We start from the raw sequence: 27,446 nt of genomic DNA, 5'->3' as shown, positions 1-27,446 counted from the left end.
AACAGAATACAGTAAGCTGACATTTTCTGCAGGGGACTTCCCCTCCCTAATTAAAAATGACCTTCATTATTTCTTAACTAGCATGCCTTTTTAAAACAAAATATGGATAATTTAAATAGAAGCATAATTTGCAAAATGGCTTGAAACATCCCTTAGAACATTTTTCCACCTTTGACCACCTCTGAAGCACAAAAAAGCCTTCAGTAATGCAAGAAATCTGCTCCAACTTTTATGCAAGTCAATGTCACTGACAACTGAGCAAGAAAGAAACCACAGTCAAGCCCTCACTTCAAAGCAGTGTTTAGTTAAAGATGAATTATGTGACCTTTTGGCAGTGTACAATGGAACAGAAGTCAAAGTTACCCAAATTTTTCCATGCTCTAAACAAGTTCAGTCCCGTATCTATGAGAAACTACCTCTGTGTTAGAATAGACCACACTTTCCACAACATGTTTAAGCTAATAAAGTTTCATGGAAGCCTCGAAGAGAGCAGATAAGTCTTCTTCTGTTTGGGGACGTGGTGATAGTTTAGTCACTCTCTCCTGCAAGATGAAAGAAAATTATAATGGATTATAAATGGATGCTAATAAAATTAATCAAACAGTAGGTGAACTATGTGTCTCTGTACTAACATCTTTCACAGAGAATAACAAAGTTTTGCAAAATAAGTAATCAAGTAATTAAAGTTGAAGCATCATCAACTGTACAGTTCTTTCAAGAATATATAAGCTAAGATTCCCTGTAATTAAATACACAGAAGCAAGATCAGAATGCTGTTCAGTTTCAGAGTCAAGCACAGCAAACATGGGCCTTCTCCATTGCAGATGTCAGTACACTGGAGGACATTATCCTGAGAATATAGTCCATTTTAAAATTAATTTGCCAGCACTGAACTAGGAGTTAGAGTTTTAGGGACCAAGACTTTCAAAGTACTACATCTCTCAAGGCCTAGGAGCTGCTGTAAATTGGGAGAATAAACAGCACCTGTAAGTCAGACTCCAAAAAAGAGAGAGAAAGGGACAGTAGGAAACTGCCCCACACCTCAGAGCTGGAATACAAAGGAATTGTGGCTGGTCTTCATTTGGACACTGATTCAGCAGAATGTTCAGGGGCTAAAGCCCCACTGACTGCAATGAAACTCAGGTATGTGCTTTAGTGCTCTGCTTGACAAAATAAGCACAAAGGCAAGGGCTGCAACTCAGAAAAGCCCTGTGTTATTGAGGATGAGGAGCTGCATTAGTGCAGGTACCCAGTTACTGCAGGAAAATTCAGCTGAAAGGGCCCAACATCAGTGTGCTCATACTGGTTATGATTAGAACTTTCATGTTTTCAACAACCAATGATTTTAACATTTACTGAAATACTAGGGAGAGTTAGAGATGTCTGCAAAGACAGAGTCCAGGCCCACACTAGAAACACATCTTTAGATGAGGTGTGTTTTGGCAAGAGAGAGTTTCTTCTGCTGCAACATCTCCCTTGTGGAAGATGCTGCTCTCCAGCTTCAAAGTTCTCCTCTTTTTTCACATATGAGACAGTGGATATCATTTGCTGAGGTCCTTGCCTGAGGCACAGAGTGAGATGCAGGGAAAGGGGTTCCCCCAGTGCCCTGCCTGGGCAGGAGGCTCAGCTGAGCCCCCTGGGAGCAGAGCACACCCCATGCCCAGGGTGATGCCAGAGCACAAGGCTGCAGCCGTGCACTTCCCCCAGCCTGTGGGATGCTGCTGTGGCAGGCTGGATGTGGTTACACAGCAAGAGAGGCCACCACACTGCAAAATCAACGTGAAACAGTGGGCTGGCGTGGTGAGAAGTCAGGTGAGAATGAGAGGTATTCACAGCTCATAATCATGGCTTGTGAGGAGTCTGAGAAGTGCAGCTCTGTGTGCATAATTTTACCTACAGAAGATTCACAGGTGCATAAGTGCAATCAAATGATACCTCTCTCCCCATCGCTGACACCAGTGCTGCTACACACAGAGATCAGCCAAAGAGAGAAGACTAAGATTCTTCTATGCAGTTTTGAAACCAAATTCAAACAGCACTAGGGCAGTAGTTTGTTGTTTATTTCAGATTCATAATATGCAAAATATAGCAACACAGTGCTCAAATATTAATAAATTCATCATATTAGGACCATCTGGGCCAAAGCCAGTTTTGCAGCTCTGTGCACTGAGATGTCTGGATCTGTCTGTGAAATCACACCGGGTGACAGGAGACAGCCAGCCTGACAGCCTGGCAGACTGGAGCATTTCCCAGCTCTGTCGACAGAAGGCTGCAAACGGGTGCTCCTCCCGCATGCCTCGACACAGAGGCACCATCACTACCTCTGCACAAGCTTGCTGATATTTGCTGGTGCCCAGACAGCGAGGCCCTGCTCCCTCAGCCTCACTCAGTGCATTCTGGTCTGGTGCCAAACCCAGCAGCTCCGGACTCATCACTGGCTCTGCCCCACTGCAGCTGCCCCCGGGACATCAGCAGGGGCTGGGTGGGCAGAGAACAGCCCTTCCACAATCTCTCATTTTCAGTGCCCCCATCTCCTCTCACACACCACCACCCAGCCACCTTGAACTTTGAGGCAGCATCTTCTTTGCTAGAATAACTGCTGTCTGTACACAAGGTCCATTTCAACAGCCTCACTTAGGAAGGGAAATAAAATTCTGTTTTAACTTCAAGCATAGATGTGTGTCCCAACAGAGCTCCCCCCCAAACCCCAAAGGTCAGATTACATTTTTCCCTGCAGCCTGTACTTCAAGGCATGGAATATACTTGGCAAACTTTTTGGTGCTATCACCACTGCACCACATTGCTTTCCTGATGTGAATGGGCCATTGCTGTATTACAAAGCAAACCTACTGCAAGATGAAAAGCAAAAAAATTATACCAAAATATAAACTGTATGGATTAACCCATGGTTACTAACAGATTGTTAAGGAACACTGATACATTTGCATCATGTAATGTCTCATACAAAAAAATAAGGGCTGAGAAATTATTAGGTCATCTCATTTTACACAGTACAATGAATCACCAATGTCGTAAGAAGACAGAAAAACCCTTCAACACCTTTTGGTGAAGAATCCTTCCCCAGCTATGCAAAACTTGCATTCAATGTTTATTTTGAATGCAAGAAATATGTATAAAGAAACATGTTTATCAAAACAAACCCTCCAAATGCCCCATGTGCCCCATAACAATGCACATGCATAACCTACTTCAGGGGTGCTCAGAGACCTTAGTTTTCTTCCTGGCCTTGCCACTGCTCTGTTTTGTGTGATCCTAAGTAGTTGCACTTTTGTGTCACTTTCTCAGGTATAAAATAGGAATATTAATATTTACTGTTAATGTAACTGTTCTAAGGTGTTCTGAGATTTATGAGAAGAACTATACAGGATCTGCTGTAAAAAGTGAATGACCTTTTGGCCTAAAAAATTTTCACTTTCTCCATAATATATATTTCCCTTCCAACTTGGTGGGAACAAATACTAGGTCCATAGCATATGAATCAAACTGTCTTTTTACAAGGAAGACTCTGGATTTTGCTTTAAGAGTGGTGTGTTGCTTTTTGCAGTGTCTTTGTGGGCACTGAAACAATAAAGGGTATTACAAGTTTAATCTATATCATCCCAGGGGACCTTATTTCAAATTCTGATGGGGTCAATGGAACAAAAAAGCCATCTGCGAAGAAAAATGCAACTTCTCAATATGGAAAGTTTAATGCAAAGTGAGTTGGATCATTCTTACCAGATAACACTTGGTATTAGGGCTTTATCTATAGACCACCTGCACACATAATTAAGAGAGGTAGTTATAAAAAAGCAGTATCTACTACAAAGATCACAGGCCTATGAAAAACATCCTCTTTTTAAAAACTGTAACATTAAAAAAAACCCAAACCAAACACTTGGCCCTTTTTTCTGAATTCATGTGAAAACTGCAGCACGCACTCCATCCCACTGAAAAGAAAAACCTAAGCTGTGCAGTGAAACAAAATACAGTTGACTATCCATAATTTTCTCCATTTAAATAGTTTTCATGCAGGAAGAGAAATAAAACTTGCTGGAAAAGAAACACTTCTGTTTTTTTTCCAAAATCTGTTCTATTTCATTTGACAAGAAAAACTGTTTTGCTCTCTGTCTTACCTGAGGCAGAGTGCCTTTGACTAATGCAGGGATGTCTGCTTTGGAATAACCAATTGCAGCTAAGCCATCATCAACATTCAGATCAAACAGGAATTTCCGGAGTGTGTCTGCCAAAATAAGCCCCGCATCTTTGATTCTGGCAGTGCGGATGTCAGCTCCTAAAATAAGACATAATGTCTTGACTGTAGGGTGGAGAGAGCAGAGGAAGCCTGTCCTGGACTTAATTTAATCATAATATCAGCTGAATACATATCCATACATAACAGCCACTGCCCTAAAAGCAACATGAAGTAAAAAGAGGAATCAGTCCTCATTTTACAGTTGGAATGGTTGGTGAAAGGTGAAATAAAACAAGATCAGAAGCACGTTAACTGCTGCCAAAAAGACTAACTGCCACATGAGGTTAACTTCCTTTCCCTCTGTGCTCACAGGGAGAAGCACTTTTGAGTCTGACTAACTGCTGGGAGGAAAGAAGCTAATGCATGAACATCAGTGGTATTTATTTGTATGGACAGTGTACCAAATGCTAACTTCGTTTTAAGGCCTTGAGTTTGCTGACATCTAGAGGACTGTTCTGTTCAATTACACATTCACAGAGAGGACTACAGCATGTGGGCTGAAAAAGGCAGGAGACAGCAGGGCAGTGTTCAGCATGTTGAGTAAATTCTAAATTTATTGCTGTTTGAATATGTGCTGACTTGTGTAGGATACTGTAGAACTGAAGAGGAGGAACTGCTCTCTTTGAAACATCTACTGAACAGTAATGAAAACACCAATACAAAAGGAAATATTACAAATACTTCTTACAGAATAGCTCATGTTCCCTTCTTCAATGAATGTTCAGGACTTAAAAGTAATAATGAAAGTGTGTCCAGACAGGAGACCCAAGTTCCTCCATATGATTTCTTTCAAAGTAACCTGAGCTAAATTGGTTCTCTGTGTAACCTCAATGATGTTACTGCACAACTATGTTAGGTCCAAGTGCCACACTGAGAGATGAGTAAGAGCAATACATAGCTCCAGAAAAAACATCTTCTGTGATCCTCACACAGCTCAGTGTAACATTCAAAGGGAGTTAAGTGAACAGGAGACCTACAAGCTCACTTGAAGAACTCAGGTATTCAGATAGTAAGGCTGGCAGTAATGTAGCAAATAATGTCTGGGAAAAAATTATAAAGAAGATATGACAGAGTCTTGTACAAAATCTTATGCTATTGGGGCTATGCCACGAAGTCTGAGTTTATCCTGGGTTTTTCTGTGGAGGGGTAACTAGGACATAAACCCATTATCTTCAGATAGTAAAGTAAAAGGGAAAGGGAGCAGGATAAAATATGACAGTAAATGTGATTGGCAGTTTAAAAATATTGCTATAGTTCTATTACTTTCTTTTTGCTCAACCTAAAAGCAAATCAGTCTTTGATTGCACCTAGAACATCTCTGGCCACATGCACACCTATTTCAACTGTTTAAGAATACATCCAGGGAGGTATTAAGCTTTTCTGGCTGTACCCAAATTCACAGCTGTACATACACACAACATAACTATTTAGTAATCTGCTTCGTGTCATAAAATACCTTCTTAGTCATTGCATTTGGCAACATGACAGATTTGAATCAACTACTGTAGTCAGTTGGGCTCTGGAGTGGACTCAGAAGTAAACACCCCAGATGGGAATGAACAAATTCAACTCCACGTGACACATTTTCGGCAGAATCCCTTTCCAGCAAGGCACACAATGACGTAGTTAAAATTTCTACTGAGAAAATTAACAGAACTTTTACAGACAGAATTTATGGCAGAAATAAATAGCACAAAACCTAAGGGAACTGCTTTTCAGCCACTTGTTTTAAAATCAAAAGCCAGAGTTGAAAATTTCTGATATGCTGTGCTGACCAGTTATCCAGACACATTTTGTTCAACTAATTTTAGTTGTGTGTAATTGCTGTAGGAACACAGATATTTACTAGCTTAGTATATGACTCCAGCTAAGTTTGTGTTTTGGTTTTGACCATAGGCAGGACAGCAAACGTTAGAGGAAGCCTGAACAACCTCACAGACTGTTTATGAAATAAACAGAACTTTTACCCAATGTAGTTTTTCTGACCCTCTATAAAATACAATAAAAATATATAGAAAATATAAAATAATATAATATATATAAAATATTTTTACTATATATAAAACACTATAAAATGTCTTGATTAAAATCCCATTCTTCTTGAGACCCCCACTTTGAGATTACTTACACAAGCTTTGAGATTACTTACACAAGCCAGTCATACATGTGACTGGACTGCCGTGACTTGCATACAGAAGGCTGACCATACAAGGGACTGAACACAAATTTTCCAAATACCAGAAGAGTTGACCTAACCATATTTTCTCCACTCCCTGCACTGCTGTGCATGTGGCTGTGCCTGCTCCTTAGGCAGCATGGGTATTAACAGCAGTGTAGCCACGACACAAAACCTAGTGCAGGCAAAACCCCTGACCTTAGACAAATAAATTAGCTCAGAGCAGAGCCATGCTGTCACAGCTAACTGCTAACAGCTCTGAGCCTGCATCACTGGAAGCTGGTTTATTACACACAGTCATGCTGGAGGTATAATAAAGAGCTATCCTTCCTCTTAGGACACCCTTTGGTGATGGGCTGCACACACAAAAAGGCACTGTATGACAAAATAACTTTTAAATGAGCTGTCAGCTTGCAGCATTCACTTTTATTCTGTTAAAAAGCAGAAAAGGACATTTTGTTCATTAATCTCTTTTTAGCCATTACATATGTGTCCACAGAAGAGCTACTCCAGGAAAAGCTTTCCCTTGGCATCAGCCACTGAGAAATTCCAACACCTTAACAAACATTAGAAAGACTAAAAGCCACAGCTGTGTGCCACGGAAAAAGAGCAGGAGCGATGCAGAATATCACTGTTCTAATTCACTGCCACAGCAGGGAATTTGTTAGGGAAAATACTTCCTTTTAGCTAACAAATGCCCCTGAGTACTGGTTCACTTTGTGGTAACTACTCTTCATAAAGCACCAAGAGTTGTGCCAATCACAGCTCTTGTTTGATTTGCAACAGACTTCCAGTTAATTTCAGCTGTCCACTTTTCTGGCCAAGAATCAGATTTCTCCACCTCTAATCACACCATACAATATCAAAATTCAGCATTATTCTATCTAATTTGCATGACATCTAATTCCAGAATCTTGTTTTCTAGACTTAAACCCCTCCCAACAACCAATGACAATTGCTTGCACATTGTTTTTTTCAATCCCAAAATGTCAGTTTGGAAAGAATTCCATTTGTACATGAGAACTGTACCCACAGAGACTCCTACCTAGAATCTCTGCAGCTTCTAAATGCCTCTCAGGATGTATCTGTGCTGTGAAAGCAAACACTGCTGGGGATGTCAGCACCACAGAAAGGCCATGGGGCTGAGGAAAGAAAAAAAAAAAGAGAAAAATAATGAAATACATCAACAGGACATGTACTTTTAACTTCAATGGACTTTAATGATCATTAATGACAGATAACAGATATTTGAAATGTATAATAAAAACCCAAAAATAAACAAGTTTTACCACTAAAGAGTGATCCACATTATAATCCTTTGGTTTATAAGTTTTCACCAAACCAGAAATAGGGTAAGACATTCCATGGCTGGAACAGAGAGCAGAGAGAGAGTGGTTAGGGCAGCTCTCCCGGTATTTGGAAAATTTGTGTTCAGTCCCTTCTGTGGTCAGTTTTCAATATGCAAGTCTCTTCAGTACAGATACTCAGAAGGTATTGACAGGTATGATGTAGATATTAGGTACAGACAACCTCATCCCTCTGCACCTCAGAGACCTAGCTGTAAAAAACAGTACCTCCCTTACTTTGTGAGTGTGAAGTTACTTCACTGACTGAACTGAAAGCCATTCAGTTCCTAAAGTAATGTAAATAGGCCAAAAATATCATAGTCTGCATACCTGTGTGTTCACACTGTCTGAGAAAAAGAAACTTCAATTTTAAGATATAATTATAAAAGTAGACTTGCTCAAAGAAAGGGAATGAAAGGAAGGTCTCTGAAGAGAATGACTGCTAATAACTTCTGTACACAATTCACTTTTAGGCTTTGCTTCTTTGAGATTTTCATCCAAATGAAACTATATTGCCTTGCAATATTAATTGCAGCTCATTTCAGACTGCTGATTGCCTATCCCACAGACAAACTTACAGATAATTGCATCAGTTCAGGAAGAACTCAAGATTACATCATTGCTGTCTCACTGCGGAACAGCTGGCATGGAATCTAACTATTTGAATGCCACTGACTTTTTCACTCGTTTTTACTACCAAGGAAGTTAAAGAAGGCTGTGTTTTTTAATTTTCACGTGATTGGTTTTGAGTATCACAACCCAAGAATACACAGTGCTTATACACATGAATGACAAGAGCCCATCAGTTTGTCACAGCACACAGGTCCTTCAGCATCACAGGCCAGGCTACAAGTCCTTACTCCACAATCAGCAACAAGGGCAGCAACATCTTTGACAATGTGGAACAAGCACTAGCTGTAAGCTGACCTCACATGGGGTTACTATTTCTCTGTACTTACCAGAGATGAACACCAGCATTGCCAAAGCCAATACCAGCAAAAGCACTTGCCAGGTGCATGTTGGCTCTTGCTTCGCGGTCCTCGGGGTTTCTGATGGCTCTGTGCACCATGGAGGCAAATGGTACCAATGAATTCACAAACAGATTGGTGATTCAGCAGGGAGAAGGGAGAGAGGGCTTCTTTATGGACAGATACACAAAAAAATCTAAAAGATAAGCTGAGATTAAAATGGCGGAAGTGAAATCAAGTCACGCTTTGGTAAAAGAACAATCCTGCATCTGGATAAATTATGCAGATCATACTGGTTCAGTGAAGGGCAAGCTTTCTTTCACTTTTCCAAAAAACAAGTAAATAGAGTGAATTTAGCCATATTCAATTGAGTGGTGAATTAAAAAATTCGAGTTAGAATCTTTGGTAATTCTGCGTGTGGCTCCAGGATCACTCCAGCTTTCTCACCATCTCATTAGGTGGTGCTCTAGACCCCACCACCTGTGTGGGAAGTAGACAGGATTCCCTGCCTTCCTATGCCTCAGGATCCTTGTGTAGCTTGACAGTTAAGGAGAAAATGTCTCATGAATAGATTCCAAAGGAACAAAACCCAACTATTTTGACTCACTAGGTACTGTGAAAAGATTTTTTCAAAAAAACCCCACATTGATCTTTAATAGAAGTGCACATGGCATGCAAAAGCTGTAAACAGATTAAAACTTCATCGACAAGGATCAACACCAACTCCCAGCTAAGTCAATACCTATTCTAAACTGAAGGTCTTCTAAGAATGAGCAGGTTTGCAATAAATGCATACTTTTGCACATTCATAAGTGCATGTTATTACCTTCTCAATGGATGGGCAACTATCTTAATTTGGTGCTGAAGGCCACAGAAATAACATCAGCAGTATTTTATTCAATTTGTTACATATTCCCCTTATGCTGTCAAAGGAGATTCTTGAAAAAAAAAAAGTAAATTCTGCTCCCATACTAACTGAACAATTTGAAACACCTTTAAATGAGGACTTTAAGAATAGATTCACAGAGGCATTAAAAAGCTATCACCTCAAGACTAACTATTTTATCTGAAATTTTGAATTTTATCTGAAAAATATTTTGTTTTATTTAAGAAAATTCCAGGGTAGAAAACAAAAGCTTAATGTTGCAGCTTGCATTACTCTAGCCTAAAATTTACACTGCTGCAGGCACCCCTTTTGGGGCACTGTGGCCTGAACAGCCTGCAGAGGTGGCTGCTGAGGGTGTTACCTTTTCAGGTACTTGGCCACAACGCGCAGAGCGTGCAGAGCCCAGACGTCGCTGACGGGGTTGCTGCCTTGGTAGGCCGGGCGGTGCAGGGGATTGGAGGGGCAGGGACCGCGCTGGTGGTAAGGGAGAGCCGTGTATGATTCCAGGGCATGGCTAGCAGAAAGGGAGAAATCAATTATTTAAGGGGGAGAGCTCCTTTTTACTGCCCTGCTGTCCTTTGAATGCAGGTTCTTTTTTATTTCTGGTGTCCAGCAGTTGCTGAAACAAGAAATACAATCTCACAGACAGTGGAAGAATGCTGGGCCAGCACCTCCAGAGCACTTCCTCTCGAATAAACACACCAAAGGAAATCTAAACACAGTCTCCTTCTATCAGCTCACACCATGCTAAAAGCCTGGTTGGGTGCACCAGCACCTACAGTGTTTTTCACTGAAGAGGGCTGTATATGTGCAATGAGTGCATTTCCTTTCTGTAGGACAGCAACCATAAGAGACTTTAGCACTGGAAATTTCATACAGTACTATTCTTTTAGAAGTACTGGCCTTGAAAAAATTACATGCTAAGTGGAACTGCTAATAGTCTCATCTCCCAGACACTCATGAATCTGACCACATAAAGACAGGGAACTGCCTACATGGCTCCATTAAGATGAAAAAACTACAGACAAACCATTTTCATTGATGAACAAATGCCTTTTTTCCATTACAGACATTGCAGGCTGGGGTCCTTCACCACGCTTGAGAAATGTCAGTTTCATTACAAATCTATTACTTTAATACATAGCACCCAGAAGCAAAGTAAGCCCTGGCTCTCCAAATAGAAATGTCAATGCATTTTGTGCTGTTAAGCTGTTGGTTTAAGATGAATAAAATTTTGTGCCAAGTGAAAAGCAAACTATGAGATTGGTTCCCAGATGACCATAGCTGGGTGAAGACCTGCTAGTATCTCACAAGCTTTTATGAATTTTTATTGAGACATCCTGGCTTTTGTTAGAATATTCTTATTCTCTATTTCCTTCTATGTCTATGATTCATGATAAGTGCTGTTACAACTGTGATTAATCATCTATCTCACGATCCCTTAAAAAATGACATCTGGACTCTCTTTACTGACAACAGCTATTCTGGAAGCAAACAATTTCTCCAGTGCACTGCAAAAACATTCAAATTTCTGCAAATGCAGGATTTGTTTCCATACATTCTGAGGGAGGCAGTGAAACTAAGGAAAAGTCTGACAGAGCCCACCTTAACAAGAACAGCAAAAAGAGAAAAAAAGTTCATCCTCTTGTGCTCTCAAAATAAATTTTTTCTACAATCATCATAGTAAAAATACAAAATTTAAATAAATTCAAGTAGCAGCCTATGCAGAAAACTCACCAAAGCACATCAAAGCCACTGTTGGCCACTATTCGTTCAGGCATAGACAGTGTGTGTAAAGGATCAATGATGCCTAATGTGGGCTTAATGGCTCTTGAAGCAATACCTGCAATGTGCAAAGGGAGGAAAGTCAGCTAAAGATGCTTTGCAACAAAATAGAACAAGATAAGCTTAATGTTCAAAACACGACACTAAAGAGGGAAAAAATATTTGAAGCTATGAACATGAAAGCAAAGAGAGAGAGGGGAGGGTAGAGAGTATTTTTGAATGTAAGACTGATGATGAAGTTTCTCTAAAAGAGTTATATGATTTGAGACTTTTGCCTGAAGTGGATTATACCAGACCATGTTCTCTCTCTGTTTGCAACCCTCCCTGAGCAGCCTTGCAAGATGTCTGTGGCATCTGCAGTATTCTTAGATTTGTATCTTCTGTGGAATGTCACAAGGCAAATCTGGTTTGTACCTGCAATCAGTTGTTATTGCCAATGGTTGTCTTCAGCATCTGTAATAACCATGTCCTTGTATTTCGGTTAAGGGTGCAAAGATGTAGCTCTGAGAGAGACAGACTGACAGACAGACAGACTGACGATGTATACACTAGAAAATTCTTGAGCTATTGTCAAACCTCCTTAGCACACCCATCTGGGTCCCAAGACTGTGTGGCATATAAAATCCACACGTTTAGAAGCAAAATCTTAAACAGCTATGAAGCTCAAGATGACATTTTAGCCTTAATCTTTATTTGCCAGGGATGAAAAGGCCAAAGGAAGACAGTGTCCCTCACTTGCACAGCATCCCAGGCCTGAGGTTTCCAAAGTCAGGAAAAGGAACATTTGGTTGCAATTACACAACAAAGAAACAGAAGTCTTAAAAGTAGAAAGAAAAATACAGAGGAAATAAGGAACAGTTGGTTGACCCTGAATATAAGTAGAAATTTCCTTTGCAATTAACATTTTCTGCCATTTAAGGACTTGAAAGATTTTAGTTTCCTGTTTTGCCTTCAAACTATAATCCACTGCATTACATAGGTATTTCATTATGTTAATATGATATAAATTTAATTCAAGGAGGAAACCTTTAAGCTTTTAAAATTTGCCTGCGGCTGTTGAATCAAACAAAATGACACCTGAAATGACATGCAGTATCCTTTCCTTTCAAGGCAGGGAAATAACAAAGACATGGGAAAAGTGATTGTCTTGAATAACACACAGAAACCTCCACAAAACAAACAAAATAACCCCAAAACAAAGCACCAAAACCTCACCGGTTTTAACTTTTAGTTCTTTGAAGTCAAAAATGGCAACACCAGTGGTTTCACTTCCAGTGCCAGATGTTGTAGGAACTTAAAAGGAAGAATGGAGATAACAACAAATAATAAAAATATATATAATACTGCAATTTAAACAATAAAACCACAATAGTAACACCACCCAAAATTACAGGGCCCAGGAAATCTTGAATGTATCCCTGATCCAAAGCCAACAGATCAAAGAGAAACTGCTACTTTGATCTCTTTTCTCAGTAAAGGAGTTCTAACTGAGCTAAACAAGACAAAATAAGGATAAAACCTCTGATTTTACCTCCACCGAATTAAACAGCAAAATGACTGCTGAATACAACTATAGGAGAAGCCAGCCCAAAGGAAGCTGAAACAGCCACAGCAAACTGATTTCAGTAGAAGTATCAGAGAGTGTAGAATGACTCACCTTCCCCTGGCCCCAGTCTCCACACACTCTCCTCCTGCTTTACCTGCAATGAGTGGCTTGAGGGGCACAGTGACCGGCTTCCCTTTCCCAATAGGAGCATTGACATAATCCAGGAATTCTGAGGAAGGGCTGGCTGCGTACAGGTTGGCAGCTTTGCAGGTGTCTATCACAGAGCCACCTCCAACAGCAACATAGGCATCAAACTCTCCCTTTTTAGCAAATTGAATGGCATCCAGGAAACTTAGGACACAAGAAAGATTTTCCAATTAGTCAGGATAAAATCAGTACACAGGAAAACAAACTGTTAAGACCAGCATGCAGGCCACAAGGAGGTGTTTAAAAAGCCATATGGAATCCTGTAAAGGCCTAGGCACTACTTGGAGAAATGCAAGTCAGAAGCAAATTGTACCTTTGGTCTGTTGGCTCCACACGGACATTATCGTATATTTGAAAGTTTATACCATATTTTGCCAAGGAATTCAATACTGCATTTACAGGAGGGAGTTTGGAGAGGTTTTTATCTGTCATCAAACAAACTCTTCTAGCACCAAGATTCTGCAGGTCCTACAATAATGAATCAAAAAACCAAACAACTGGTATAAAATCATACACTTCACTATTTAAACACTAATCCAAATCAAGTGAACCATTTGATAATAATAAAACCCTGACTTAAAAATAGTTGGTTACTGCAAAATTTTTAAGACCATATCAGCTGAAGAAAAAGAACATTAACCACATACATGTAGAATACAGAAAGCAGAATAAAATTTAAAGCTGCCAAATTTATATAGTTGAAGTCTTAAGACAGAAGAAAACTAAAGTTGTTGAACCATATGGAACCACTTTAAACTATAGTAAAATATAAAACATTTAAAAAATATTTTTCCCTAAGTTTCTGTGAGAATAAAAAAGGCCTTTTCACAGATTGTCTCCTTTAGCTGTCTACCAAAGCACAGCATTAAAATATTGAAAATGTAATACTGGATATTTATTTATTGATGAAAAATCAAAAGGTGGCAAAAGGAAAAATAATGCTACATCCTAACCTTTGCTAATTGTCACAATAGCTATACAATATGTATAAATTATTCTAGTGCTGTTTAAAGACAGGTTCTGTCTAATTTCATTTACTGTCTGACTATAATCTTATTTCATAAATTTTCAAATAAAAAAGAGATCTATTGATGCTAGAAATGCCAAAAAGGAGAAAAATGATAAATGAAAACAGACAGTGATAAAAGCACACTGGAACAATGTACTCAGATGAACCATCTCACACTGCTGAAACAAAAATTCTACACTTACACAGGGCAAGCTGAGAACTGAATGAATATCCAGCCAATTTAACAGAAAGTCTCTGATTGAGTTAATGAGCTCTAGAAAGATAAAAGCGATCTTGAGAAAATCCCGGTGAGTCAGCAGGATTCAAACCTTTCTGAATTAAATTCCCGGTCAGAGAAAAACATTGTTGCATTCTTGCAGCAAAGTATCAACGACCCAATTTTCCCCAGAGCTGCATTTCATGTACCAAAGCACCACTGATGCACCATGCTTCTGCTCTTCAGCCAACAGCATGCTCTGACCTTTTTGCACTGATACAGTGGACCACACCATATATAAGCTTTCCTTTATCGAGTGGATTGATAGCACTGGCAGCCCTTCAGAAAATCACTTTTTACCAGCGATGGACTTACACCATAGCAGCTTACCATGCCAATCTCTCTGGTAACTCCTTCTCCATAGCGGATGTTTGAAATGGCCATCTATAAAAATAAAAAAGAACATTTCTTTTTCTCTACAAAAATGGCATCTGACCCTATTCATTCAAAGTGAAATATAATGTAAATATTTGTTAAATGCCATATTTGTCAAGAAGTATTGTTTGCACGACTTTTAAATGAAACATATTTTATTATTAAATCTACCTCAAAGGCATAGTCTGTATTCCCCAGGGTGGGCTGTTCAGGAACTGGAATGGAAATAAAACAGCAGAATTAGGAAACAATAAGTTATTTCAATCTGTTTCTCAGCTCTAGAGTTGACAGATTCCTTGCTTTTAGAATCACTAACATATTTCCACAGGTCATCTCAGCTTGTGTGGATAACAGTTACCCATTTCACGCCTTGCTGTTCATGAGATTAAATGATCCAAGTACTTGATCTGACTCATGTAATTCAACAAAACAAGTGAGCTTTTCAAGTTCTTTCAAGAATTATTTTTTATAAAATCTGAATAAATTAGCAGGAAGGTTGCATGAGAGTTTGTTTGCAGTCTACAAAGACCAGAACAGCACATAAAAAAGGTGAACTGAGTATATGTAGAGCATTCAGGCTGCTACATACAAGCTGAGAGGTGCTAGAAATGCTATAGGGGATACATGATAACCTTCAGAACAACATTTGAGACAAATTCATGAGACATCCTCTTTATGCACCTGGATAGAGAACACCTTTATGTATGAGCAATACATAACAGGTGTTTACACAACATTTTACTTCTCCCTAGTCCTGAACTTCCAGGTGAAACTGAATTATGTGCTAGAAAATTACCACGTGCACTCCTAATAGTAAATAAGAATCAGTGTGTTTCTATTAACTTTAATTAGAAGATATTTATAAGGACAGTATTTCAGTCATAGCTTCTCTCTGCCATGTCATTTTTGCATGAATTATCACAAAACTCAATTTCTGGCATATTCTGATTTTGCCATAGACGAAGCAAACTGCATCAACCGAAATTGCCCATTCTTCTCCAAGAAAACACCAGGCAAAGCATTCTGCTCCTCCTGCTGGAGTCATGCCTTACGTCTGCTATATTAATGGAAAACATGCAATTTGGATTCTGATCCAATGAGTGAAGCCACGAAGATGAGGCTCACAGACACGCTGGGGTGCACTGAAGCACTGACCCACGACAGTAACAGATAGATGTATTAAAACCCTTTATGTACTTTCTATTCAAGCACAGGCCAGCTGCTATCAGCTCTTTCATTGCCACCTCTTGCCAGGCTGTACATGTTTGACCTCTCCTGGAGCTGGAGTCTGCTGTACTTTCAGTCATTAATTTGACAGGCTAAGGACATGTCCAAACCATTTACTCTCTTGCTTTCTGATAGTATAATAGACACCCTGCTGTTACATTCTTGAACCAAACTTAACTTTCAGGGCGAATTTTGCTGAGTTAAAAAATTGTACTATTTCCTTGAACACTGCCAAGAAACATAAAGAAGTTTGGGGTTTTTTTTCAGCTATAGTCACTGTTCAGTCAATTCCTACTATTTAGAGATTTACTGAACTTATATCATCTTGCTACGCTATAGAATATATTGCTGCCTAAAACTTTCAGAGAGGGTTCTTAACTCAGGCTTCAGTTCAGCAAGAGATTAGTTTAAATTGACTGAGTAGGTCATCAAGCAGACAAGCAAAAGAATGAAATTCTATTTCTCAGCTGCACTATTGTCTTGCTGTATGGATGGTCTTGGGCAAAACAAGTATCTGAACCTATAAATAGTTTTTCCATATGTAAAATGACAATGTCAATTCTTTAAGAAGTGTTCTAAGCATGTGAAACCATGCTACTTAGAGTTACACATTACTGAAATTATGGCCCAAGCCGCTAATGTTTAGTGGATCTGGAGACTGACAGATAGTTATTCTCCTAGCCTCCCTACAGTCCATGCAAACAGAAGCTCCTCCTAGGGTGACTTGGGTAAGTCAGTGCAGCTCCCCTGCTCACAGTCCACCATCCTGGCCTAAGTGAGCTGCGTTCTTGGGACTGACTGCATAAAAAGGCTATGGAGATTTTATTCACCAACCCAACACACACCTTTGTGAAAGGCTACTTTTTATCCACATAGTTTCCTGTTTCTCTTCTGATGTAACAGATGTGTATCCAGAAGCAGACCTAAAGTTGAGATGGGTCAGGCGATGACAGCCAGAGCAAAGTTCAGATCAGCTGGCCCCACGGCATGGGGAGGGAGGGGACAGGAGGCAGAAACTGTGGCTTATGTGGGAGCAGTGACTCTCTAACAATAACCACTACCACTGTACAGCTGCAAAATAACAGGCTGCTTACCTTCTCCTTTAGCTTGTTCCTTCCCACCTGTTACCTGCACCCTCTGCCCAGGCTGCACGGATACATACAGCCCTCTGCAGGGCCACGGCCTCCTGCAGAATTATTTTGGAGAAACAAATTCAGTCTTACCTTGGGAATAAGTGTGGCCATGGCTCGGGCACCGACAACTAGTTAAAACGTTAAAAAAAAAGGTACGGTTAAAAGGGGAAAACTAAAGCAGAAAACTAAAGATTTACGTCCTAAAAGTGTCCTGTGAGCACCCCTTGCAAGGGCCTGCAGCCGGGCCCGCCGCAGTGCAGCGGGAGCGGGCACGGGGGGAGCTTCCCAGGGGCGGCCCTGGCCCCGGGAGGGATCCCGGAGAGACCCGGGAGGGATCCCCGAGGGAGCCCGCACTCACGCTGCCCGCTGCAGCTGCCGCAGCAGGCGGGACACCCGCGCCCGCCCCGCCGCCATCGCCCGGCTCTGCGCACGGCCGGGAACGGGACAGGAACGGGCCGGGAACGGGCCGGGAACGGGCCCCTCCTCCCGGGACAGCGCCGCCGCCCGGCACACGGCTGTCCCAAACTCGGACTCGCACGGGTCAGTCTCAAACTCACGCCTGTTTTAAGGCAAGCGAAATCTGTTCGCTAAAACAGCACAGAATGCCAGTGAAGAGCGACTAAAATCTCGTTAGGGCTGAGTGCCTGTCGTGTATTTGTCACAGAAAAATATTGAAAGTAATGGAATTGCAAGGTGAAAATAATAAAAAAACCCCCATGGTCCTCAAATTAAGGGAACTACTTTTCTGACTCTTCAGTTGTGCCCAGTGACAGGACAAGGAGGAATGGTCATAAACTAAATCACAAGAGAAATGTTCTAAACTAAAACACAAGAAGCTGCATCTCAGCATGAGGAATTTCTTCACACTGAGGGTGGAACAGGCTGCCCAGGGAGCTCGTGGAGTCTCTCCCTCTGGAGACATTCAAAACCCACCTGGACATGTTCCTGTGTCACCTGCTCTGCGTGACCCTGCCTTGGCAGGGGCCTTGGACAAGGTGATCTCCAGAAGTCCCTTCCAACCATCACAATTCTGCAATTCTGTGAAATCATGGTAAATTACAGTGCAGGACAGATCAAAATTTTATAACCAAATTTTTAAGCTGTAAGCTATGCCGCTTAGCTGCCAGCACAGTAGTACACCAGTACTGAGCAAAGGAAACATTGGATTCTGACAAAAAAAGCATCATTTTTCTAATGTAACAGATGTAAGTATTTGCCTTTGCATACTCTGTATGTCTTACTAGATGATCTTTAAGGTCCCTTCCAACCCACACCATTCAATGATTCTATAAGCAGATCAGATAACCCTGAAACTCAGGATTTTGCAAGGTGCTGAGCCTGGGAAAGCAGGTTAGTGGCCTGCTCAGGCACCTACACGAAGCTGCAAAACCTTTATCCACCTGTGAGAGCCAAAAAGTGGCAACACCACAGGAGCACCTGCACCTCTGCTCAGGTGACCACTTTGCTGCTGGAGATGAACACACTTCATGGGATTTTGGTGGAGAAAATTGACCAGCAGCCTTGTGAGCAGCACAGAATTCTCATCAGATGTATATTTGTATGGGAAAAGAGCCCTTCTCTCTGCCTGAGCATGTACCAAGTGTGCCCTATGGAACTGCCTGGAAGATCAGAGGTCTGGAATGTCTCTCTGAAACAACCTTTTCCATCCATCCATCCATGCGTTATTTGCCCCTGCTTTGCCCTGATACTTACGCTGAAGGGTTGATAACAGAGGGTTGTGCCCACAAGACCATTCCTGCCACTGACAAGTCCAAAGCACCTGCAGTGCTGCAGATGGCTCAGCACACGGGCAAGAAGCACTAGAGAGGCAAAGAACACACCCTGTGCAAGGCCCAGAGACTGGGCAGCGGTCAGTCCATCAATGCCTTCCAAGCTCCAAGGTGTTAGGTTTTAACCTGTACAATACAAACATTTTTCTGCTGAACTCAGTGGCTGGTCAGCAGCTTTGACTTCCTTTTTTCATCAACAAAATGCTGTAGACAATCTGTACAATTTCTTAGGCGCTGCAATAAATCTTACAGTAAGTTTCCATGTTCCTGGTGTAACTGAACCTGAACACCACAGAGCTGAGCGGCAGAAGTTGACTTACAGAGCACGAGCTCCACCATCAGGCCACTTGCCCAGGGCAGAGAGCAGCAGCCACATCCTTTAACTGCACCTGCGGCTGCTTCTCCATCAAAACCCCAGGTCACATCTGCGGTCCAGTCCCAGCTACCTGAAAACAGCTTTGCTCAGCTTTCGTCCTGGCAGAGATGCTGCAGGGCAACTGTGAAGCAACATTACCTGTGAAAAAAGTCACTGTGACACCCCCAGCCTGGCGGGAACGGGGGCACCCTTCTCCCTTCACAGGAGACCAATTTCCCTTGGATGGAGAACACAGCCCTCCTCCGTCTACCAGCTAAGAGCCAAACGCAGGACGTTTTAGAAAGGTCAGAACGCATTTATTGACAGATACGCGTGTAAACAGAGCACCGGGCAGGGGGCTGGCAGCGACAGTCCCTTCCCACGCCTCGGTGGGCATCCCCAGCCGGTGCCGCACACCGTCCCTCACGCCTTCTTCCTCCTGGCCCCGCCGCTGCCGCCGCCCGCAGGCTTCTGCGGCTGCCGCCGGGCTGCGCTCTTCTTGCCGCTGCGCCCCGGCCGCTGCTGCCGGCGGCCGCGCTTGCCCCGCTTCGACTGCTTCTTGCCCTTGTTGGCAGCGGCCGCCTCGGCCTCCTCCTGCCGCAGCTGCTTGTTGACGGCGCGGGTGATGTCGAGCACCGGCTTCTTGCTGCCCATGTCCCGCAGCAGCTCCAGCTGCCGGCTGCGCTCGGCCGCCAGGTTGCCCAGCAGCGGCTCGAAGCGGCGCTTCTTGCCGCCGCTGCGGGAGGGCGGCTCCGCTGACTCCTTGGGCAGGCGCGGCTGGAAGCGGCCGAGCGAGGCGGTGGAGACGCGGGCCACGCGGGCCGCCCGCCGCAGCTCCTCGCGGTCCTGGTGCCCGGTGGGGTGCAGGGGCGCGGCGGGCACGGCGCTCCCGGCGCGGTGCGCCCGGGCCAGGTTGCGCAGCCGGTTCAGCTCGTTGCGCGCCACCCGCTCCCGCTTCTCCCGCCGCAGCCGGGCGAACTGGTCCTCCTCGGGGTCGGCGCCCGCCGGCACCTCCGCCAGCCAGGCGCGGGACGGGTCTCCGCCCGCCCGCCGGTAGCCCCAGCGCCGCCGCCACTCCTTGGCCTGCTCGTCCCACACCAGCGAGGTTTTCTTCTTGCGGCGGATGCCCTTCAGCCGCGCGAACTGCTCCCAGCGCGTCGGCGGCCGCGGCTTGGGCGGCGGCTTCTCCCGCGGCAGGCGGAACGCGGGCTCGGGCAGCTGCGCCACCAGCGGGCCCCCGGCGCCGCCGGCGCGCTCGGCCGGCAGCTCCCAGAGCCGCGACACGAGCAGCTGCGTGTTGTCGCGGGCCAGCGCCCGCAGCAGCGCCTCCCGCCGCGGGCCGGCCCCGCGCAGCGCCGCCGCCGGAGGCGGGTTGCGGTCCACGGCCAGCAAATTGCCCAGGTCGTACTCCAGCTCCAGCTCCTTTTCCACCGTGATGCTCCGCCGCTTCTCCGCCTCCTGCTCCTCGGCGGCCGCCAGCACCGCCTCCACCCGCACGGCCGCCATGGCAGCGGCTCCACGTGCGAGCGGCGCCGCCGCTGCCCCGGAGCGCGGCAAAGCTCCGCCGGGTCAGCGCGCCGGAACCGCCGGGCCCGTCCCGCCGTGCCCTGGGGCGGGCGGGCGCAATGCCCGCCGGGAGGTGTAGTCCCGTCGCGCCGGCCCGCCAGAGGGAGCCGTGGCTCTCCGCAAACCCGGCGGGCCCGCGGTGTGGCGGGGGAGCCGCAGTGTGCCAGGGGAGCCCTGGTGTGTGCCAGAGGAGCCGCGGTGTGCCAGGGGAGCCCTGGTGTGCCAGAGGAGCCCTGGTGTGCCAGGGGAGCCGCCGCCGTGGCTTACGGGCATGCACTTCCAGTCTCGGAATCACAGAATCACTTAGGCTCGAGAAGCCCTCTGAGGACATTAAGTCCAAACTGTGGCTAAACATCACCATGTCAGCTAGACCAGGAAACTGAATTCCACGTCCAGTTTTTCATTAAAAGTCTTTAGGGACAGTGACTCCACCACCTCCCTAGGCAGCCCATCCAGTGTTTAATCACTCTTTCTGTGGAGAAATTATTTCTAATACTCAACCTGAACCTCCCCTGGTGCAGTTCAAGATTATATCCTCTTGTCTTGTCACTATTGCCTGGCAGAAGAGGCCAAACCCTACCTGCTACAAACTCCTTTTGCCTAGTTGTAGAGAAGGATAAGATCACTCCTGAGCCTCTTGTCCAAAACAACCCCGGCTTCCTTGGCCGCTCCTCATGGGACTTCACCTTCTGGACCCTTCACCTATGATGCTGATGATCACCAATGACACTGATGAAATCCCAGTGACCCCAGGCTGGGGTTGTGTGGGGTTCAGGGTGGCCCCAAATCTGTCTCCTGCTGCCACCATGAGTGGTTCTGAGGTGGAACACACGGCGGGAAGACTCAGGACATGAGGGGAGGCAAATGCCAAAAGCAGAGTGGTGGGACCATCGTAGAGTCAGTGGGGCTCTGTGGCATCCAAACACTGAGACTGTGACACAGGAACTTTTTTTTTTTTTTTAATTTTTTTGATGGGGGTGTGTGTGATTTTTTGTTCCTTTTTAAATGATTTTTATTTTAGCATATGATCCTTTCTGATGCTCCTTGCCGTAGAACAGTCCTGCTGAGTGCTCCTCTCAGGATCAACATTCAAGTGCTGTATGCAGCTCCACCGAGACTGACACAGGTGTTGTGGGTAAATCTGCCCGCAGAGAAGGGAGGAACAGCGTTTGGGAAGCAGTATCATCTGGCAGATGTCTCAACAGACATAATTATAAGTGAGGTGATTGTGATGATATGGTGTGCTCCTAAAGGTCAGCTGGGTCACAGATACCTCCATGCTATTTTTAAACAAATGGGCTACAGAAAAATCCTTTTATAGCTATACAGTGATTTGGCTTGTGTGGCCATGGTATTTTGAGCTGATCCCTGGTGCCCTGAAAACAAGCTCATGATAGCACTTGGCTGTAGTGCAGGGAAATGATGGGTGTTTTCATACAAGGTACAGTTCTCTTTTAAGTTATTACCCCATCTTTGCCTTTACATTAGTTTTGGAGTGATGGAAATGATTCTGAGTGCAATGCCACAGCAATGTTGTTGAAATGAAACAAAATGCCGTGTTTATAAGGTGAGGACAAATAACTGATGCTCAAATTCTAATGGCTAGCACAACACAACTTACCCATAGTCTAACCTGGAATTTTTTTTTCCTCAAGTCATCTGTTTTGAGCATGATTTGTATACTGTGGAGCAACAGAATCCCTATGCATTTAAATCCAAGCTGGTTGGCATGGACTATTTTCTTGTTTACCACAAGATGGCATTGGATAATATTTTGTGCCTTGGGTAGCTCATACTTTCACCTGGAATTGCAGATAAAACAAATTTTAAAGACAGTTCTTTGAAGAGGTGCATAGGCACTATCTAGATTTAGGCATAAATTTGAACTTTTGAACTGCAAGGCCCACTGTTTTGTTAAAGTATGGTTAATACCTTTACACTGACCCAGGTACCCTCCTGTTTTATCCTTTTGCAGCTAACTCACAGAGTTCTTTTGGTCTGTATTTGTACAAAGTCCAGAATGCTTCAGGTAGATGCGTTAAGCTGAGAGGACATCATCTCTTGCACTTCCAAAGTTGCTTGAACTGTTAATGATTACCACTGGAACAGCAGGAGAAGTGCATGCCAGGAATTGACCTTCTTGCTTTACCTGAGAACATGTAGAGGGATCTCAGAAGGTAAAAATTACATTCTGGAAACAGCTGTGTTGATCTGAATTCCAGCCTTTTTATGTATTCCAGGAATCTGCACCTCAGAGCACGACCCTGCTTTTGGAGTTTGCAGTTTGTGATTTCACGGTGTGGTTGGGAACGTGGTAGTTGGAAGAATATTGGAAAAGATTTGTATACAGAGATTTGTAAATAGTCATGGATATTTTGGGAAACTGTCCCATTCTGAGGAGGGGCTTCTGAGCTGACTGCAGTAATCACAGCCATGCTTTGACCTTGTACTCCCATCTTAGAGCTGGGGATTGCAGCCAGGTACATGGCTTCTGTTAAGGAAATAGATGTGTGTGTACTTCTGCAAATCCAAAATTCCGAAAGGGTAATACCAGTGTCCAGTTATAGAAACAGCTTTTAGGAAATGAATGATTTATTATCTCATGTTAAATCAGCTTTGTAAAAGTACTTTCCCAACAATTTTTAAAAGAATGAATTTTTAGAAGTGTTAATTAATTTTGATCATCTCTGTTCTGGAGTTCCTGTGTTCCTTTTGGCATACCAAATATCACATTTCACAGACTGCCTGTTGGTTGTGTTCAGCTGTAGGGCTTGACAACAGCTAACTGTGGGCACTTACAGTCCATAGATAATTAAACAATTTCATCATTGCTCTCCTTTTCCCTGAGGTACTTTACCTCTTCAGTATGAGCAATAGCAATACATGTCACAGTATGTGCATATGTGTGCTTAATGCTGTACTCTTTGCTTGCTTTCTTTACTAGGAGGTGACCAGGCAGGGTTTGGATTCTCTTACAAAGTGCAGTTTTTATTTGAGATGAAGAATGCTGCAGAGTTTTGGGTCTTTTTTTTTTTTTTTTTTACCACATGAAAAATTTAGCTGCATGAGAAACGTAATATGGCAGAGTATAATTTACAGAAACACTTGTCCAAAAGATTATTTGAAAGCATAATGCAGGATATACATGATGCACCAAAAAAACTACAGCATCAACGTGACATACCATCAGGTTTGTTTTTCTTGTGAGAAAGAATAAAGAATTATCCTACTTAACTTTTATTTTTGTAGTTTCTGTTCAGCTGGGCTGCAAATTGAAGTTTGTGTTTGATGGGAGCTGCTCTAATGTACAGGATTCATGTCTCATTGTTAGTGATACCATTAACTTAGATTTACTCTTCAAACTTTTGCCAATTACCTCTGGATGGCAGTAGATGTAGTTACAAGATGATTGAATCAATTCATGAGCCTGCTGTGAGGATTGTTATGAAGAACACTTTTATCAGGCAAACTCAAAGTGCTGATAATTTTGGAAAATAGTAGAAAGTGCCCTTAAAATATCCACACTATCTCTGAATAATTCCCTTCCACTGACTTTGTTCAGTACATTTTGAAGTAAAAATCTGTGCTGTAGGATTTTTTTTCTAAACGGGAGAAGCTGTTTGCTCACTGAAGCTATATAAAGTACAACAGTTTATGGACCCAATTCTGCTTCCTGATAACTTTTTTTTACCCCTGTAACGTACATTTCATGTATTTCAGCATGTATCCTATTTCCTGGTACATATAATTGCTTTTTCAGTCCAAATAACAAAACACAGGAATGCAAATTTGGCTAAACAGACTCTTTCCTAGTCACTAGTCCATATAATGTAAAAAAACTGTCTGTAAGGAATAATAAAAAAAACCTACAAAGATTTAATGCACCCTGTTTTATAAAATGTGCAAGTTGACTTCAGCAGTATAACAAAAATACATTTGGTAGTCAGAGCTTTTCCTATTACAAGAATTATATTACTCATTACAAATAATGGGGCATTTCTTCTCATGGTTTCACCACTGAAAGGCCTTACTAGGAACATCATAGGAGACATGCTTAGTTCTAAACAAGTTATGTTGATGGGGATTATATTATCTGTGCTCACACACTTCAAAACATTTCTGGCTGGTTTGTAAATGAGGAGGTTTAAATTTCCTGTCCAAATACTTCATGTGATTACAGCAGAATGCTGTATTTATGGGAAAAAAAAAAAACAAAAAACCAAAAACGTGCAGATGAAAGTCAGGAGGTTGAAGTTCTAGTTGCAAAACCTAAGACTAGGTAGTCTGGAATGCAGTTACAAGTGGATAACTAAGCAGAGCCTGATTTTTGGTGCAGAAACAAGAACACAGATAGCTGTTGAGATAGCGGGGAGATTTGGATGACTGCAGGCACTGTGGAAAGTGATGGGTAGACCAGAATCTATTTTCATCATTTGACTGGTTGTGACTGTGTGGTTTCACTGAACTGATTTTGGGTAAACAAAACAAAGCTAAGCTAATTTGAGGCCTTCCCAAGTGCTTGATGCCTATCTTGCTATGCATTAGGGAATCAGACTGAGAACAGATTGTGATGTGGTTTGCTTTTTTTATGAGCTTAACTGTGACCTGATTTTTGTTTGAGAAAGTTTTCTTGTAGCACAGTCTTAATATTAGAAATACCAGCAATGGTGTGGCTTGGTTTTGTTGGGTGTTTTTTAGGATAATTTAAAGAACAGAATGAGAACTTTATCTGGCAGTGATGGAAAGAATGGCAACGTAGTAACACATGCCTGTTCCAGGGTCAGTCCTTCTTATCATCTGTCTAGAGTAGACCTACTTTTTGGCATAAGATTACTTCAACAAGTTAAAAAAAGCCAGTGAATACATTTCCTTCTTTAGAACAAATCTGTCATGCTCAGAGATTTGTCCTTGATTAAGTCTGCACTTGTAAACAGAAGAACAAAACAAGTTCCTCTGTTCTTGGGTTGGGTTGGAATTATCTCCAACACTGGAAGTGAAAAACATTAAAGTCTTCATCCATGACATAAAAGATGGGCCATAGTCATTACTGATTTTTGTTGACAGAAGGACACAAGACAAATTAAATGGAGCAAGAGGTTCAATACCGTGAATCTGAGAGAAGGGTAAATGTATGTCTGCTGGCAATGACCATGCCAGTTCCTATATTCTTTTGCTTTTGTGAGTCAGAAATAATCCCTGTCCCAGCAGTGGCCTTCTGAGGATGTGTTTTCAATAGAAAAATCTCATCCTTTTATGTGCATGTAGAGATATTCCATGCATTTGTTTAAATCTATGGTAGATAACAGCATTCACATATACAAGAGATACAAATATTGATTTTGATAAAGGAAAAAATATGGCCCTGATCTTAAAGCAAGACGATACAATGCACTCAGGACCATGACTCTTCAGAAACCTTTTGGGAAAATTTGAACCTGAGACTAGACATAGATCCAAGCATCATTTCATACACACACCACAACCATTTAATGCAAGGAAAAGGCTTCCCAAACATGGTTTGTAACCTCTTATCCTCCATTTTTCCATTCATCAATAAAGCTGATCTGTCAGGATGGACTTTTGTCCTCCATGTGTTTTTAAACCATTTTGTTCTTAAAGCTACATTAAAGACTTCAAGGTGTTGCTAATACATTTCCGGTTGATAGTTATTAATGAAATGGGAAAATAGTTTTGGTTTAGATTTAGGACACTTTAAGAGTTCAGTCCAAAGTATTGAGGAGAATTTCAACCCCATGTAACTGCAGGTGAGTTTTGCAAGACAAGAATCATCTGTAAACTTCTGTGAGCTTCTACCTAGGATGTATGTTGTGTCTCAGAGTAAATTAGGAGAAATTCTGTTAAACAAATATTATTCATTTTGAATGTCATACAGCCTAGGGCTGTGGCTCTACATCATTACCAAGTGACGACAGATTTGGTTAAAATAGTTCTGCTGAAAAAGAAGTCCTGGAGATTAACGTAGTCAATTCACACGTTTCAGGCCATGCTCACAGGGTAGCTGCATCAGCATAGCTTCTGGGGTGGGGTGGGGGTGTGAATTTGTGGCTAGGCATTTGAGAAGGAACAGCAATCTCTCAAACTGGTTCTTTTCCTGAGGGAATTAGCCACAGCTTGACTCACAGTCAGGGATGGCTTTTGCTTGGAGAAGCAATCCTGGTTTGTACCTATACAGCCTACCAAACCTCTTCTTGAAGAAGTCTGTCTTGTAAAGGTGGCTTAACTGCTCTTGTAGCTGCAGAGACCTCCCATACCTCTTCCTGTAGCAACCAGAGTTCACAGCTTGCTGTGTTAAGGGAATATGGCAGCAATTTGCTGTTACCTTCTTATAATATACTATAAACTAAACAAGTTGCTACACAGACTGCTCAGTCATTCCTGCAAAAGGTTTGGGAACATCTCAGATGGGTGGAGTGGGAATAACTGGATGCAGCAATGACGTTGGCCATCACAAGGTAGCCTCTCTGCTGCTGCTGCTGCTGAATCAAAACCCTCAGAGCTGGGGCAGGAAATCCCTGTCCTAATCT

General features: G+C 42.8%; 2 protein-coding genes and 2 long non-coding RNA genes across 9 annotated transcripts in view; 2 read left to right on the top strand and 2 right to left on the bottom strand.

Annotated features, from left to right (window-relative positions):
* LOC135280169 (uncharacterized) overlaps positions 1 to 8,121 on the top strand; it is a 28,372-nt gene extending 20,251 nt beyond the window's left edge. The window contains exon 7 of the long non-coding RNA XR_010347222.1: positions 4,568 to 8,121. This is a non-coding gene — a long non-coding RNA (uncharacterized LOC135280169). The remainder of the gene's footprint in view (positions 1 to 4,567) is intronic.
* On the bottom strand, positions 283 to 19,652 carry ADHFE1 (alcohol dehydrogenase iron containing 1). 6 transcript variants are annotated; one of them, XM_064387853.1, is made up of 14 exons: positions 19,495 to 19,652; positions 17,281 to 17,318; positions 15,002 to 15,045; positions 14,786 to 14,839; positions 13,483 to 13,637; positions 13,117 to 13,313; positions 12,632 to 12,709; positions 11,369 to 11,474; positions 9,993 to 10,145; positions 8,737 to 8,835; positions 7,721 to 7,799; positions 7,477 to 7,573; positions 4,137 to 4,294; positions 283 to 542 (listed from the first exon to the last, which is right to left on the bottom strand). In XM_064387853.1, the coding sequence occupies exons 1-14, from the start codon at positions 19,650 to 19,652 to the stop codon at positions 459 to 461; spliced, it is 1,500 nt and encodes a 499-aa protein (XP_064243923.1). In that variant the 3' UTR covers positions 283 to 458. The 6 variants fall into 6 exon arrangements, with proteins under 6 accessions (XP_064243923.1, XP_064243951.1, XP_064243944.1 ...); XM_064387881.1 differs by lacking the exon at positions 7,721 to 7,799 and adding an exon at positions 18,124 to 18,228 and having other exon boundaries at positions 8,737 to 8,941; positions 18,904 to 19,630; XM_064387874.1 differs by lacking the exon at positions 19,495 to 19,652 and adding an exon at positions 17,549 to 18,094.
* A 106-nt stretch (positions 19,653 to 19,758) lies between these two features.
* On the bottom strand, positions 19,759 to 20,879 carry RRS1 (ribosome biogenesis regulator 1 homolog). The gene has a single exon (XM_064387892.1). The coding sequence runs from the start codon at positions 20,839 to 20,841 to the stop codon at positions 19,759 to 19,761; it is 1,083 nt and encodes a 360-aa protein (XP_064243962.1). The 5' UTR covers positions 20,842 to 20,879.
* A 201-nt stretch (positions 20,880 to 21,080) lies between these two features.
* LOC135280175 (uncharacterized) lies at positions 21,081 to 25,127 on the top strand. The gene is made up of 2 exons (XR_010347226.1): positions 21,081 to 22,123; positions 22,877 to 25,127. It is a non-coding gene; the product is annotated as an uncharacterized LOC135280175 (long non-coding RNA).
* The last annotated feature ends 2,319 nt before the right edge of the window (positions 25,128 to 27,446 follow it).

The sequence above is a fragment of the Passer domesticus genome, chromosome 1 (assembly GCF_036417665.1).
Source record: "Passer domesticus isolate bPasDom1 chromosome 1, bPasDom1.hap1, whole genome shotgun sequence".
Taxonomy (NCBI): Eukaryota; Metazoa; Chordata; class Aves; order Passeriformes; family Passeridae; genus Passer; species Passer domesticus.
The sequence above is the reverse complement of the archived record's forward strand: the minus strand, read 5'-3'. Positions and strand labels throughout refer to the sequence as shown.